Source organism: Trichosurus vulpecula, chromosome 3 (assembly GCF_011100635.1).
Source record: "Trichosurus vulpecula isolate mTriVul1 chromosome 3, mTriVul1.pri, whole genome shotgun sequence".
NCBI classification, from domain to species: Eukaryota; Metazoa; Chordata; class Mammalia; order Diprotodontia; family Phalangeridae; genus Trichosurus; species Trichosurus vulpecula.
The window spans coordinates 181,377,070-181,392,995 of NC_050575.1; the positions used below are offsets into that span (position 1 = coordinate 181,377,070).

At 38.5% G+C, this 15,926-nt stretch overlaps 1 protein-coding gene across 1 annotated transcript in view; it reads right to left on the reverse strand.

Annotated features, from left to right (window-relative positions):
- Nucleotides 1-488: 488 nt before the first annotated feature.
- Nucleotides 489-15,926, reverse strand: part of COL9A3 (collagen type IX alpha 3 chain) — a 57,014-nt gene continuing 41,576 nt past the window's right edge. Inside the window, exons 27-33 of the mRNA XM_036749892.1 lie at nt 14,751-14,795; nt 12,747-12,779; nt 11,774-11,920; nt 11,472-11,526; nt 10,382-10,564; nt 1,298-1,375; nt 489-679 (exon numbers count right to left, since the gene is read on the reverse strand). Coding sequence (XP_036605787.1) covers nt 489-679; nt 1,298-1,375; nt 10,382-10,564; nt 11,472-11,526; nt 11,774-11,920; nt 12,747-12,779; nt 14,751-14,795 — 732 coding nt within the window. The remainder of the gene's footprint in view (nt 680-1,297; nt 1,376-10,381; nt 10,565-11,471; nt 11,527-11,773; nt 11,921-12,746; nt 12,780-14,750; nt 14,796-15,926) is intronic.

Here is a 15,926-nt window from a genome sequence, read left to right on the forward strand (position 1 = left end):
AAAAAGTGAAGTTTGGTATGAACATGTTGCTGAAAATCCTTTGTCATCTTATGGAAATATACAAAAATTCTCCCCTGAAAATTTTATTTACATACGTTAAACCACCTTAGAAGTGTTTTAGATTTATTGCTTGTGGCAACTTGAGGTATGAAATCAAGTTTAATTCTTGTACACAAATAGACAATTATGTGTAGGGAGAAAAGATACTAAAAAGAATAGAGCCCTTCTGCAAGTAGGAGGAGGAGTCTGTTGCCATTAAAAGGTGTTGAAGGAAATAGGTTAAGCTTTTTTTTTTTAAGAAGGGCATATATATATAAGGTATTGAAAATGCTTTCATCATATTGCTTCATTGAACTGAATTACCATGTACAACTTTGAACTCATTAAAATTAATAGGGGAATACTGTCTATCTGTTCAACAATTTGTCTTTTCATAATTCAATGTTTACTCGAATATTCAGTCACTGGTCCATTTCTTTAAGTTATGTTTATGAGCTTCTTGGGCCAGATTTTTCCCCTCCTCCTCCTATAACTGCTCCTTGACAGGCTGAGGTATCACAAATCCCTGGAGTTCCCTGAGCACCAATTGCACCAGGAATGCCAGGGTCACCTGGAAACCCAGGTTCACCATGGGCACCATCTCGACCATCTTTACTAGTTCCAGGAACGCCTTGAGGTCCTTAAGAAAGATTGCAAGGAGAAAAAGTTAGGTAGAGTTTGGATACAGCTCTTACATTATCAGTTCCCTAGTACTTAGCTTTTCTTTTTAAAACATAGCTTAGTAAGTGGTTATTTTATTCCTGCTGTGGAACCTCTGTTTACCCTTTACCTTGCTTATGTCTTATTCAGAACTGGCTACAACAACTCCGTAGATAAAAAACATGTTTACTCATTCAAATTTAAATGACAACTCTTATGTTAGACAATCAGATTCTAGGGTGGGTAGAGAGGTTCCCAAGTATGAAGGAATTTACACTTAGATACAGAAGGAAGATCTTTGGTAAGGACTTATATTGTTAGGCGATTGTTTCATAGTGTTAAGATAGTTATTAAAATCTTTAATGAAATTGTTTATTTTTATCATACTTTTCAAAATGGTAAAGAGGAAGGTCAGGGGAGTTAAGATTTTAATCTAGGAATCATTTTATTTTTGCCTTCAAGAATTCTACCTATGCATTGCTGAAGGACAATATTTTCCTCATAAATAACTAAATTTCAAACATGTTTTATTTAAATATGCTGTCAGGAAACTGGAATGCTGACAATAAAGTAATATAGCCTGTATAAAGATGCATACCTTGAGGTCCTTGATCTCCATCAGGCCCGTCAATGCCTACACCAATAGTTCCTTTGTCTCCTCTGTCACCCTGATCACCTGTATTGAGGTATTGTGATGTAACAGCAATTTAAAATAACTCAACAAGATCCCAATAAATTTGAAATTTTCCTAGTACAGTATTATAATGCCAATTACAGTTAAAACACAAATGTTTAATACTACCTCGGGTTTTTTCTTTTTACAATGCTTCCAATTTTCATAGCATTTTTTATTTTCTATTATTCAAAAGTCCTCCTCTGATGCCTTATTGTGGTGTGGAGGTGACCCTAGGTTCTCTGAGACTGTGCCAGTGAAGCACAAGCTCTGGCTGGTCCTCCTGGAGCTGGAAAGGCATTGAATATGGGACAAGCCTTATTAAGTTCAGAGAGGCTCATCACAAGAAGTTGGGCCACCAGATGATGTTTTTTTTCTGACCAAAGCAACTCATACAGATGTCTACTCTGGTGTAGAGTGGCTACGATCTATGTTAGTGAAGGAAGACCCTCTCTGATGAAATCATAGATCTCTTATCGTATTTAAATACTTAAACAGTGTTGCAGACAATTTCACTTACAGGAATGATTGCAGAATCCTACAAATGAACGTCTGTTTAGTGTGGTTTTAAGACATTTATTCAGTGCTAGGGACCTGTTAATGGCACCTAATTGAAAATTCAGTGAAATGAGAAATACTGTAAATGACCCACTGCTTGGTGGTGGTGTTTTTGGGTGGAGATATCCAGTAGTCTATCTCCAGAGGTAAGATGGAAGAATATACAAGCGAGCTAAAATCTGAAGCACAGAGAGCAAGGAGGCACTGAGACTTCACCAGAGGGTTTGGGGATATCCCCTTAATTGCCTTGGCATTGTGATTCAATTCATACATTTATTGTGGTGTCTAGCACTGTGCTATAATGGCTATTATTTATAGAGCATTTATAAAGTACTTTACCATGTGCCAGGCACTGTGCTAAATGCTATACAATAATCTCATTTGGTCCTTACAACAGCGTCGGGAGGTAGGTATTATTATCCCCATTTTACAGATGAGGAAACTGAGATAAACAGAGCTTAAGTGACTTGCCCAGGGTTACACAGGTAGTAAGTGCCTAAGGTAAAACTTAAACTCAGGTCTTCCTGACTTCAGGCCCTTATCTACTGTGGATACAAAGGGGGGAAAAAGGGTTCCTGTCCTCAAGGAGCTTACATTTTAGTGAGGAGAAAGCATGCATACATACATACATACATACATACACATACATAATACAGAGTAGATGGAAGATACCTCAGAGGGGAAGGTACTAGCATCTGGAGGAGCTGAGAAAGGAATCCTGGAGGAGGAAGCACTTGGGCTGAGTTTTAAAGGGAGCCAGATTCTAAGAGTCTGAGGTGAGGAGGTAGAATATTCCCCATGGAGACAGAGATGGAAAACAGAGCTTTGTGATTAATGAACAAAAAGTAGCCCAGTGTGGCCGGACCATAGAGCATGTGGAGGAATAATATATTAAAAGACTGGAAAGATAGAGATCAGGTTGTAAAGAAATTTAAATACCAAACAAAAGTTTATACAGGATGTCCCAAAAATCTTAGTCCCTGTTTTAAGTATTAATAGCTTTATTAATTTTAATAAGCTTTAATAGCTTAGTACTACACTGAATTTTAGGACACTGAATATTTAATCTGGGGGGGAGGGAGAGGAGAGGGACAGGCACCACAAGAGTTTTAGTGGAGTGGTGGTGGGGGGGAATATTGGTTAAACCTACAATTCAGAAAACTTTTGGCAGCTACATGGAGAATGGAATGGAGTGAGGAAAGAGATGAAGCAGGGAATCCGATTTAGAAAACTATTGCTGTAGTCTAGGCAAAAGGTAAGTGAATATCCTAAATTAAGATAGTAGCTACTGGTAGAAAGGTGACATTTGCAAGAGATGTTATACAGAAAGAAATTACTGAACTTGGTAACAGAGTGGATATGTAATGTGAAGGAGTAGAGAGTCAAGGTTGACACTGAGGTGAACCTGGATGACTGGAAGGATAGAGGTACCCTTAATAGTAATAAAGAAGTTTGGAAGAGGGGTAGGTTGTGGGGAAAAGATGAGATCTATTTTGGAAATGTTGGGTTTCAGATACTTATGGGACATCCAGTTCTTAATGCCCAATTTGGCAGTTGGTGATGTGGATCTGTAGCTTAGGAGAGAAACTTATGTGTGTTTGTGTTTGTCCTTCATTTTCAAAGAGGACCATGGCATCAGGGAAATGATGATATGACTTGCAGTTGGCCAGATATTCATCAGGATGACTGGAGATGGCCCAGGATGCAATGGGAGACTCTGGCCCTTTTAGGCTTAGGCCTTTTCATGGACTCACTTAGAGTGAGGCAACAGGGCCATTCAGTGAATAGGCCTCTTTAAGAAGTGAGTCAAGGGGTGGCCTCTTTAATTAGAAAAAGAAAAAAAAATCAATCTGGGAGGGGAAGACCCTCAGGGTTGCTGTTCCAAAGAGAAACGGTTACCATGGACATTAACTCCAAGGTAGGAGGGCTCAAAATACAGCCATTAAGTGGAGCTTGGGCAGGGACCTGTTGTGATCCAATAGGAGAGAAACTAGGACTGGATAAATAGATCTAGGAATCATCTCCATAAATCATCCTTAAACCCATAGGATCTGGTGAGATCATCAAGTGAAAGCGTATGGAAAGAGAAGAGAACCTAAGATGGTCTTAAAGAACAGCCACAGTGATGTAAATGAAGATCCAACAAAAAGATACTGCAAAAGAATAGTCAGATGTGGGGAGCCATGAGAATCTTGAAAACCAAGAAGGAGTGTCAGATGCCGCAGAGAAGTCAAAAAGGAATAGGATTAAGAAAAAGTCATTAAGAGATCATAGGTAATCTCTGGGGAAGAAGAATTTCAGTAAAATACTGAAGACAGGAGACATTGTGCAGAGGGTTGAGAACAGGGTGAAAAGAGAGGACTTAGGGTACTGAGTACAGATAGGTTCCCAGAATTTTGCTGAAAAGGGGAGGAAAGATATAGGATAATATCTGTCAGGCATGGTAGGATCTTCTAAGGATTTTTTTTTTTAGGATGGAGGAAATGGACACATTTGTAGACAGCAAAGAAGAACCAGTAGATGGGGAAGGACTAAATTAGAGTGAGGATTATGGTCGGGGCAGTCTGCCAGAGAAGATGTAAGGTGATGGGATCAAGCGTACATGTAGAGAGATTAGCTCTAGCAAGTGGAAGGGCACCTCATCATAGATCTGATTGAAGGAGGAGATAGTGAGGGATGATGTCAGAGGGATGTGAAGACAGCAGCAAGAAAGAAAACAATCCATGTCCTCAAGGATTTATATGCTACTGGATCAGAGTACCCAACACTGAGAATCGTTAAAGATTAATGTTAACTTTCAACTGTACTTTTCAAAACCTTGCTGGAATATTGGGATAGACAGTTATCACCTAAAGCATCCTACTAAGCCAAGAGTTCCTGATCTCTTTTGTGTCTTAGACCTCTTAGGCAGTCTGGTGAAGTCTCTGGCCGCCCTTCTTCAAATAATGTTTCTAAATGCATAACATAAAATACATAGGATTACAAAGGAAGCCATCTCACATCACTAAAATGCCATCACTGAAATGTCTTCTGCCACTTTCTCCTCCACCTTTCTCACTTGAAGAAGTGACTCTTCTCCTTACCAAGGCAAACCCCTTTACATACTCAAATGATCCCATACCATCCTGTGGAGTCCAGTAGATTGCTCCCTCTCTAATCCCCACTCATTTATCATCAATCCTGTCTACTGGCAGCTTGCTTACTGCCCACAAACATGCCCACATTTCCCTTATCCTCAAAAAAAACATCACTTGATTCCTCCATCTTTGCTAGCTATCATCCTATATCTCTTCTTTTATGGCTTTTATGGCTAAACTCCTTGAGAAGACTGTCTACAATATGTCTTCACTTCCATTGCTCTCACTTCTCAACTCTGCAGTCTGACTTCCACCCTCATGATCCTATTGAAATTGCTCTCTCCAATGCTATCTTCATCCAGAGAAAGAACTGTGAAGTTTGAATGCAGATTGAGGCACACTTCATGCTCGCCTTTTTTCTTCTCTTTTGTTTTTGTTTTTGGGTTTTTTTTTTTGGTTCTGTCTCTTCTTTCTCAGGATTCACTCCATTGGTCATAATTCTTCTCCACAACTTGACTAGTGTATAAATTAATTCAATGCGAAGTTATACATGGTAGTTATATGAGATTCCATGCCATCTTGGGGAGGGAGGGGGAGGGAGGGAAGAAAATCTGAATCTCAAAATTATGTAGAACCGTGTGTTGTAAACTAAAATTAAAAAAAATTTTAATTAAAAAAAAAGAAGAAAAAAAAGAAAAAAAAAAGAAATTGCTCTCTCCAAAAGTTACCAACAATCTTTCAATTGCCACATCTAATGGCTTTTTCTTAATACTTATCCTTCTTGATCTTTGCATTCTTTGATGCTGTCAGTCACCCTCTTCTCCTTGATAGTCTTTTCCCTCTAGTTTTTGTGACACTACTTTCCCCAGGTTTCCTACTTAATGGTTAAGCTATCATAGGTTAAAACTGCACTAAGATTTTTGAGACACCCTGTACAATTTGACTTGTTGATCTCATCGACTTCTATGGATTCAAATATCTATGCAGGTGATTCTTGGATTTATTTATCCAGCCCTAACTTCTGACCTTCAATCTCACATCTCCAGTTGCCTATTGGACATCTGGATATCTGTAGATATCTTAAGCTCAACATGTCTAAAACTGAACTTGTCATCTTTCCCCCCGAATGCTCTCCTCCTCCACATTTCCCTATTATTGTGGAAGATGCTAACATCCTCCCAGTCACGAAGCTCAAAACCTAGATGTCATTCTCATTCTCTCTCTCTCTCTCTCATCCTCCATACTCAATCAATTGCCAAGTCTTGTCATTTCTACCTTTGTAATATCTCTATACACCTCCTTCTTTCCCTTCACACTGATACCATCCTGGTGCAGGCCCTCATCACTTCATACTTGGACTACTGCAGTAGTCTGCTGGTGGGTCTCTCTCTGTCTCAAGCCTCTCTCCCTACTGCATTCCATCATCCACTCAGCTGTCAAAATTTATCTTCCTAAAGCATGTCTATCTATACCACTGTCCTCCCCACATCCAATCAACTCTAGTAGCTTCCTATTTCTTCCAGGATCCAGAGTAAAATCCTCAGTTTGGCTTATAAAGCCTCCCATAACTGGCTCATTCCTATCTTTCTATTCTTCTTACACCTTACTGTAGCAATAATGTGGCTAGTAGCTACTGTGGCTGTGTAAAACCAACAACAACCAGCACACAGAAGGCTGCTAAAACAGGTTCTTTTGATCTGCTTTACTAAGGAAAGTAACTTTAAGGGGTTAATAATCTCAGTTTAATTAAACATACATATACCAATCACTTAGTTCAGGGGAAAAAGATCAGCCCCCTGAACTTCAAAGGCAAGTACAAACAGAAATTACAAACATCAACAGACAGACTTTGTCTGATCAAATCACAATACATAGTTACCAGAGAAGAACCAACGGATCTGGGTTAGCAAAGCCGGGGGGCAGTTATGACTTGCCCAGAGTCTCAACACTCCTTCCATGAGTGTGCCCCAAAAGTCAAGCACCAACCTTGGATCTTATACACCTATCTCAGGGCCCTGGGGCACCTGATTACCTCAGTGCTGAGAAGCACTCAAAGAACAGTGAAAAGTCCTATTTTGCTAGCCATTACATTTGAAAGGCAAGACTCATCAAAGGTATTTAATTACCTCACGTTCCAAAGGAGAAGACAACAAAAAGTCCTGCCCTGATTACCATTACATTGGCTTAGTGCTGAGAAACACTCTAAGACAAAAAGACGCCATTTTACCTGCCCCATTCAAACAAAGGCCAGAACCATTAAAGGAATTTAAGAGAAGAACAGCAAAAAGCACTGCCCTGATTACCATTACACTTACACCCCTTACATATTCTGATTCAATGATAGTAGCCCTCAAACACAAAATTCCATTTGCTCACTGTGCATTTTCACTGGCTGTCCCCTATAGTAGCAATTTAGATTTGAAGATCTTTCCCACCCATTAATAGGCCATGTGACCCACTTACATCACAGGAAGCCTGAGTCACATGTGGTGGGAGGAGCTTCCTGACAGGAAAAGGAAGTTATGTCACAGGAAATGCAGAGAGAGAGAGACAGACAGACAGAGAGACAGAGAGCGCAGTTATGGCTGCTAAGGGCCATAGAGATAGTCAGAGCTGAACAGACTGACTTAGCTGTACTGTGAGTTTGTTTTTGGGAAGACCCCAGCGGGGGTTGGAGAGGTTTTGGAATGGTGAGGCTCCATGCTCTGATATTATATATTGAATGTTTTACTGCTCCGATAGATTGGTTAAATGGCTTGTGGGATATGGTTCTCTGGTGTCTGAATAAATGGTTTACTTTTTCCAGCTTCTAAGTGGAGAGTCTCGTATACTTTGCAGTACAGAACCACATAGGCCTTTTGACAGTTATCATCTACATTGTTATTTATTGCCTTACTGATACATCCCCCTATGCCTGGAACTCTTTCCATCTTCCTCTACCTCCTACCTTCCCTTGCTTCCTTCAAGTCTCTACTATAGTTACACCTACAAGAAGACTTTTCTGATCCTCCTTAATACTAGTGCCTTTCCTTTGTTTATTATTCCCAATTTATTATTATCTCCAAATACATTTGTGTGTTTTTAGAATATATACATGTATGTATAAATAATATATATATGGTTGTTTGTGTGTTGTCTCTCCCATTAGACTGTAGGTTCTTTGAGTGTATGAGCTATCTTTTGCCTTTGTATCTCAGCGCTTAGCATTGTGCCTGCTATGTACCAGCCACTTAATAAATACTAGTTGACTGAATTATATCAAAATGTAGTTATCAAAATATTTAGGCTGATAGTTCTAATAATGCATATGATTCAGAAACCCTTTGTCAAAATACCTAATAAAGGTAGCTTGACTGCGTAAGATTGACAAAATGAATTGCTTAATATTGTTTGTCCCCTAGTGTTGTCATTCCAAATCACTAAAAGCCAATTCTAAAATAGTTCTTAAATATGCTATAACATTAAATTATTTTTTTAAATATTGAATGTGAAAAACTGAAAAAAAATGCGAGGGAAATTTTTTGGAAAGTAATTCTGCATTTTCTAATCCTGAAAATTTTTGCCTTCGAAAAAATTACATAAGTACATTTCAGTAATAAATCAGAGTTATGCTGTCTGGAGCCATGTTTTAAATGAAAAAGTCCTTTAAATTAACTGAGTTTAGTTTATGTATACAACTGACTTTGCAGTGAGAAAATGAGGCAAATTTTAAAGACCATTTTAAGATGGGGAATTCAAAAATTCCAATAGTTCAAATTATTTTGCATTGTTATATTTTTCCTATGTTAAAATCTCCTACATTCAGAGTTTTGCTAAGAAAAAGCAGCCCTAAATCATATTCTTTGGACTATATATCAGTGGTAGTATTCAGTTTTAGTTTTCTTTCCTACTCCAGACTTACGTTAAAAAACCAACAACGACAAAGTAACTTCAACAAGACCTAAGTTCAGATGCCACCTGAGATACTTACTAAATGTGTAAACTTGGGCAAAGTGCTTAACTTCTGTCTGCTTCAGTTTCCTCAACTATAAAATGTGATTAATTGTAGCATCTACCCTCCCAGGTTTGGTGTAAGGATCAAACGGGATATTTGTAAGGCAGTTAGCACAGTGCTTGGCCCTGAATAGGATCTATATAAGTGCTAACTATTATACACACACACACACACACGTATGTATACATATATGTACACATACACACACATATATGTGTGTGTCTAATTTCATGTTTTGTTTGTTTGAATCTAAATTTCCTTAGTTTATCACAATCCTTAGTGTGTTAGGAAATTCACTTCTAAATACAGTTTATATATAAATTTCTTTATCTGAAAAGGACCTAGATTTATTCAATATTCATATATTGATAATTGTAACTAAGACATAAACTAATCAGTGATTGACCTTCAAAATAGGGATAGGGTATGGAACTTTGATTGCACCAGTATAGGGAATTCCCAAGGGAGGAAATTCTTCCATAAATGCAGATTGGCACCTTCTCTTCATATCTTAGCCATTTAGCTACAACACTGAGAAGTTAAGTGACTTGCCCAGAGTCACACAGTGTGTGTCAGAGCCAGGACCAAAACCCAGGATTTCCTGGCTTTGAAACTTTGTCTCTCTACCCACTGTGCCATGATGCTTCTGGTCTCCAAAAAAGGAATTCACATCAGGATTCTTCAAAGAATATCTTAATTATTCTTCCCTATTTTGTGGAGCTTTGTCCTTGTTTTGTTGACTAATTCATCTTTTATATTTTATCCCAGACAGTTTCCTCAAAAAATTTCATTCTGATGTGATCTTGCAATGATTTAATTTTTCGCAGTGCTTAAGATGCTGTAAAATTTGTTGTATTTAGGGGGAATAGAGAAGAATATAAGACATGGTATCTTCCTTCAAGGAATTTATAAACTAGATGGCATGTTTCTCTCATTTAATGTACATGTTAAATTAGTTCTGTAAGTACTTGAGCTAAGCCTTGAAAGAAGTAGGTCAGCAGAGAAGAATGAAGAAGGCACTTGAGGCATGGAGCCTTCCGAGTAAAGGTCAGAAGTCAGGCACATAGTTGTTTTGGTTTGAGTAGAATTATTCTAAACCACTAATTTACAAAAAAATCATGATTTCTTCCTTCATGTGTTTAATCACTTCTAACAAACTCTTGGTTCCTTTGTTTATGGATTATTCAGACCTCTTATCTCCCTTTCAGTTCTCTTTTGTTCTTTAGTACCTCTACCTGAGAATATCTAGGGTTCAAGAAGTGAGTGAAATGAAATACAGAGCAATTTGTAACAATTTGGCACAATTCTGATTTGAGGGCAACAGTTAGAACTGGAAGGGTCCACAATGGAATTGACAATATCAGTAGAGCTACAACTTACCCCTGGGACCTGGATCTCCTAGCTCTCCAGTTGGACCTCGATATCCAGGTGGCCCACGAGCACCAGGATGGCCAATAGATCCTGCTGGACCTGGAGGGCCTGGGGGACCAGCTGGACCAGGTCGACCAATTGATCCAGGAGTTAGAGGTTTCCTTAAGTTAGCAGCTAACTGTGCAATTTGTTCTTTTTTCGAGGGGGAGGGGGTAGAAAACAGGGGAAAAGGTGTCAACTTTTGTTAGGTATACCACATGGAAGAGAATTCATGTATTTATTATCACAGATATTTTTAGAAAAACCATAAAAACCTTGTCCAGTCTTTTAAGAGCCAGAATCAGTGTTATATTAAGAAATTTCTCCTTTAAAGAAGGAAATGTTTCATATTCTTTCTTTGAATTACACAGCCAAAACTAGTTTCCTTTTATGAATAGCACAAACACCCTTCAATAGAATTAGTGACAGGGCTAAAAAAGACTTTCACTGGTCATCTTATTCATCGCCAGCTAAATTATGTCTGCTCCACATATGATACTGTCTTAATTTCAACTAAGACAACCCCTGGGAACTGGAGCAGAGATACACAAGTGAAACTAATTTTCTACTATTTCTTTTACATCAGGACCTGAGTATTTTCTGAGGTCTCCCATTGAAACACGGTAACTAGTTCCCCTCCCAACAGCCACATCCCTGCCTCAGGTCCAATCACTATGGTAACAATAGCATTAATGATGGTGGTGGTGATGATGACACTATTGCTACCACCTTATCTTTGTTTTACAGTTCAGAGTTTTCAAAGCACTTGCATGTACACTATCTAATTCGATAACTACAATACCCTGAGGTAAGAAGGAGCAGGGTATGGAACTTCTCTACCTCCTCCTCCTCCTCTTCCCACTCTTGTACCCACCAAGAGTGATAGCAAAGTTACCTTCCTTTCACTCCTCTCAGTTACCAGCTTCTACACAAGCAGAAGCAGGAGGATGGGGAGTGAGGTTTTCTTGATACCCAACTAGTCTGTATTTCATTAAATAGATGAAAAGAAGCGTAGGTGGAAATCTGTACTTTATATATTTGTTCAGATCCTGGTACTCACCATTAATCATTCCTCCACACAGTTCCCTTATATGTTGTTCACTGGCTTCTTTACCCTGAAATTACAAAAAAAATTTTTAAAGCAAATCAGATCACAGATAATCTTTTTGGTATCCAGTGCACAATTCAACTGGATCAATAAACTTTGGTCCTTGTAAAGGGACCTGTGTGTGTGTGTGTGTGTGTGTTTAAGCCTATTCCTCACAGGTCCAGCCCCTGACCCCCACACTTCATCTACAAAGTCAGTGAACATTCAGATTCCAATATGTATCTATTTTAAGAAAGGGCAAAAAGAATACTTACAGGAACCCCAGGTTTGCCAGTGATTCCAGGGACACCTTGAACTCCCTGGAAGCCCGCTGGACCAGGATGGCCTGGGAGCCCTTGGACACCAGTGGTACCATTAGGACCCTGAATACCTTTAGGGCCCAGCTCACCTCTACTGCCTGACTAAAAAAAAAAAAAAAAAAGGAAAAAAGGAAAAAACAACAACAGCGAAAGGCCAGAAAAGGAGGTGGGGAGGGTGGGGGTGGGGAAGAAATCAGAATTAGAATTTACAAACTATTTCTTAATGTTTGTATGCCTATTCATAAAATGCCCCTTTGTAGGCTTTTTGCAAATGCTTTTCTGAGTATCAAACAAAAGCTTAGAAAATATCTTTCATATCACTCGTAGGAATTTATAAGTGCCTTACAGCTAATGCCCATAAAGCATGCTTACTAATTATCAGCAATTGTTCTCATCAGGGACACTGACAACTGTTTGCAGGGCACATACCATGTGCTGCATATTCTGAGCCTCAGAATGACACAATTTTTTTGTTTTTTAATTTTAATATATTATTTTTAGTTCCAGATTCTCTCCCTCCCTCTAGCCCTTCCCCTTGAGAGGGCAAGAAATATGACAACCATTGAGAGCAGTCAGCAGTTTAATCCCAATCACTCCCATTTCCCTAAATAATTTCTATCTTGGCTTTGTTTACTCTGGATTGGTTTATATTCAAGCAGCCACTCAATTCCTACATTTGGAAATGAGTAAACCATAAGTTCCTGTCCATAGGAGAATTAAGCAAAAGGCAGGTAGCTGGTTAAGTACAATCTCTCCCTCCTCCCAGAACCACCCTTAAAAAGAAAGAAAAAAGAACTATCATAAAACTCAGGAGATGATAGAATCCCTGGAGATGGTCCTTATACAATCAAATCAGAAATTTCCCAGAGATATGATAAACACATGTATTCTGAAACCTTCCAAGTTCAAATCTTTGACAATCACTTACCTCTCCTTTCTGTCCAACAGGACCATTAGGACCCTGGGGCAATAAAAAAAAGTAGGGTGGAGGTTAAGAGAGGAAGAAGGGTTAATGTTTAAAAGGTTGCCTTTTTTTTTTTTTTGATTAGAAGCCACCAATGTACCAACTTAGTAGAAGCACATGAACCTAATTATGGGCACATTGTCTTAAAGAGTACATTAAATTGATGCTTTTGCCTATATATTCCCGTCATTTTATAATATGAGCATATTCTTAAAAGTCCCGTTGGACTCCCTAGCACTTCAAGGCTGTGTGGTTTTGGGGCATATTCCCATCTCTGTTAGAGCATTGTAAACAATATGTCTGTTGGGTAGTTATTTGACATGGAGATGGATTTAGAAGTCAAACTAACAGTAGACTTGGTCCCTACAACAGGAGGGAATGAAAAAGGCATCACTTGTTTGGGATAGACTGGCCTTCATATGTAACCATCACTTTCATCATTAATACAATTCCATAAAGTGTAAGGTTTCCTAACTTACAGTCAGTGATTCTCTCACTAGTCTCCCTTTTCTCTATCCACAGCAGCCAAGGGGGATTCAAGCTCAAATCCTCAAATGCTATAAAGAATCTTTATGTTTCTAATTACTTAGTCTTGAAAAAGTAATTATAATTATAAGATGTGGGCCCAGGATCTTGAAAATTCAGTGAGTTGTGATGAGGGTACAACAAGTGCATGAAGGTAAAAAAAACAAAACCTTTCTGTTTCATCCAAAGACATAGAGGAAATGTAATTACAATATTTGAAACACTTTCTGAAATCCATATTAGGCCCATAGTTGTTAATTTTGGGAGCACTAGTCTGGAAGAATCACTGTCCTCATGGCTAGAAACAGATCAGCTGAATTCTTCTTGGCTGTATGGTAGGCAGTGGAGGTTATGTACCTTTTAATCTTCAGAATGGGCCAACAAAGCATGTGCAAGAAATATTTCTTTTGTTTCATGGAACACTTAGCCAGAATTTATGGATTTTTGCCCACAGTGAGAGAATCCCTTCGTACAACTAAAACTTCTTGCTTGAGTTAACTTAGCTAAGAAAGATCATTGACCCCTCTACATTGAATAGTTATTTCTATAGTGAAAAGAAATATATAGCCTATCTCAGGCATTTCACTTTGGAAAAATTTATACCATCAGGGAAACATCATTTCAGTGTTGTAATCATTTACTAAAGTACTTCTACAGGGTGTTCCTAAAGTCTGGACACATAGGAACTGTGAAGTTATTGCATCGAGTTCATTGGAGAGTGCATCAACCTTTGCATCACAAATGATGGAAATCATATTGAAGATGTCGTTTGTTAATAATTCAATTAAATAAAATGTTGAAAATTTCATTCATTTCATTTCTTGAAAATATGCATTTTTGCCTATGTGTCCAGACTTTAGGAACACCCAGTATTATGTGCTTTATCATAATGTGGTTCTCAAAGACAACATTTGCCATTCTGAAAGCAAAGGCTATACCAGGTTCTGCCATACAGTAAAGGCTTCGCATATAGGTTCACCACTCTATGTCTTAGGACTAGCCTTGCCAAGAGAGTCATCATCAGAAGACTGGTTGATTTTTTTTGGCCACCACAATTTAAGAAGCCCCTCCACTAAGGCATGACAAAGTTATTTTATGCATGAGTGGATGGAGCCACTCCCATTGATGTAATCGCAGGTCTTTTGAAAGATTAAAAATGTATTCATCAAGAATAGCTTGAAACCTACTGGATCCTCTACTTGCCATTCCTCAGACATTTTCCATTATACCTAAGCATTGTGTACAGCTGTCTACTAAAAAGAAATGGTGTTGCTTATCATGATTCATTGTTACTACCCATTGTGAATTTTTGTGTTCTTGCACTCAGAGCTCTTCCTTTTGAATTCTCATCTATAAATTTCAAATTTCCCATTTAGAGTTCCCATTGGACTTGGATTACTTATATTGCTATTGGATTTTAAAGATGGATTTAATCAAACATACCAGTTCTCCTTTGTCCCCAGGAAGACCATCGGCTCCAGCAATACCCTGAAAATGACATGCCTCATATTAACAGACCAAACCATCTAAAGGGATGATCATCACTCTCACACCAACTCTCTGATGTTAAGGAATTGAGTGGTTCCACAGAACAAACTTAATACCAGCCAAGGTCAATAACAACTCAGTCTCTGTAATGCATGAACAGAGAGTATTTGACAATGCATGTCCTCTAGCATGATACCATCTTACCAGGCCATTTTATAGCTAAATTAGTTGGTGACTGGTTAGCTTAGATTTATATTGTTTCAGATTTGGGAAAATCTGAGTTACATCAAGTACATCTGTCGTTGCTACTGTCACTTAACTAGTTGGGAGTGGAGTAGGATTTCAGATCCAAATCTCCCAATCTCTTGCATGTACAAAGCTGAAGGAGCTGAACTTCGGTCAGGGAATCTGAAGGCAGGATTGGCAAATTGCAGCTGAGGACCTGGAGAGACAAGCACAAAACTTTCCCACAAAGGAATGAAGGGAGAAAAAGCTGTATGCATTCAAAGCAACTTGGTTCCTCCCTCTCTGTCTCTACTGCACTCTCCCAATCTGTCTTTTCTAGCTACGTGGAGATGACCTAGAAATCACTAATCACAATGGAGGCATTAAAGTTAGGGAAAAAAAATTTTTCTACCTCTGCCCCCAAATCAATGGTTTTGTGTGTCATTGAGATTTTTTTTTCTGGGAATGGTTTTTCTGGGAATGGAAATGACCACTGAGGTCATTTCCAACTCTGAAATTCTATGATTCTGTGAACATTTAATTTACCAAAATGAAAATTAAATCTATAGCTGAAGAGATAAGTATCCCTAATAATTCTGCCTCAGTCACAGTCTCCTTCTTTCCTTGCCCTCTCTCCCAAATCACCATTTTGGACACTGAAAGTTCAGTTCTATTTGTCAGTTATAACTTGTGAATTGACATGCAACCTAATTGGTTATCTTACCAGATCTTTATTGGTCATTCTGGAGATAAAGAGGGCCCCTTTTTCAGTGAGCAATAGTCCACAGATGGAACCAGAACATGGACCACAGGAAGAGAGGGAAAAAGAAAGCCAACCAAGTACACAAATAGGGAAAAATGCCCACAGTCAATTCATTATCTGTCCTTAGAAAATGTCTCTCCTAT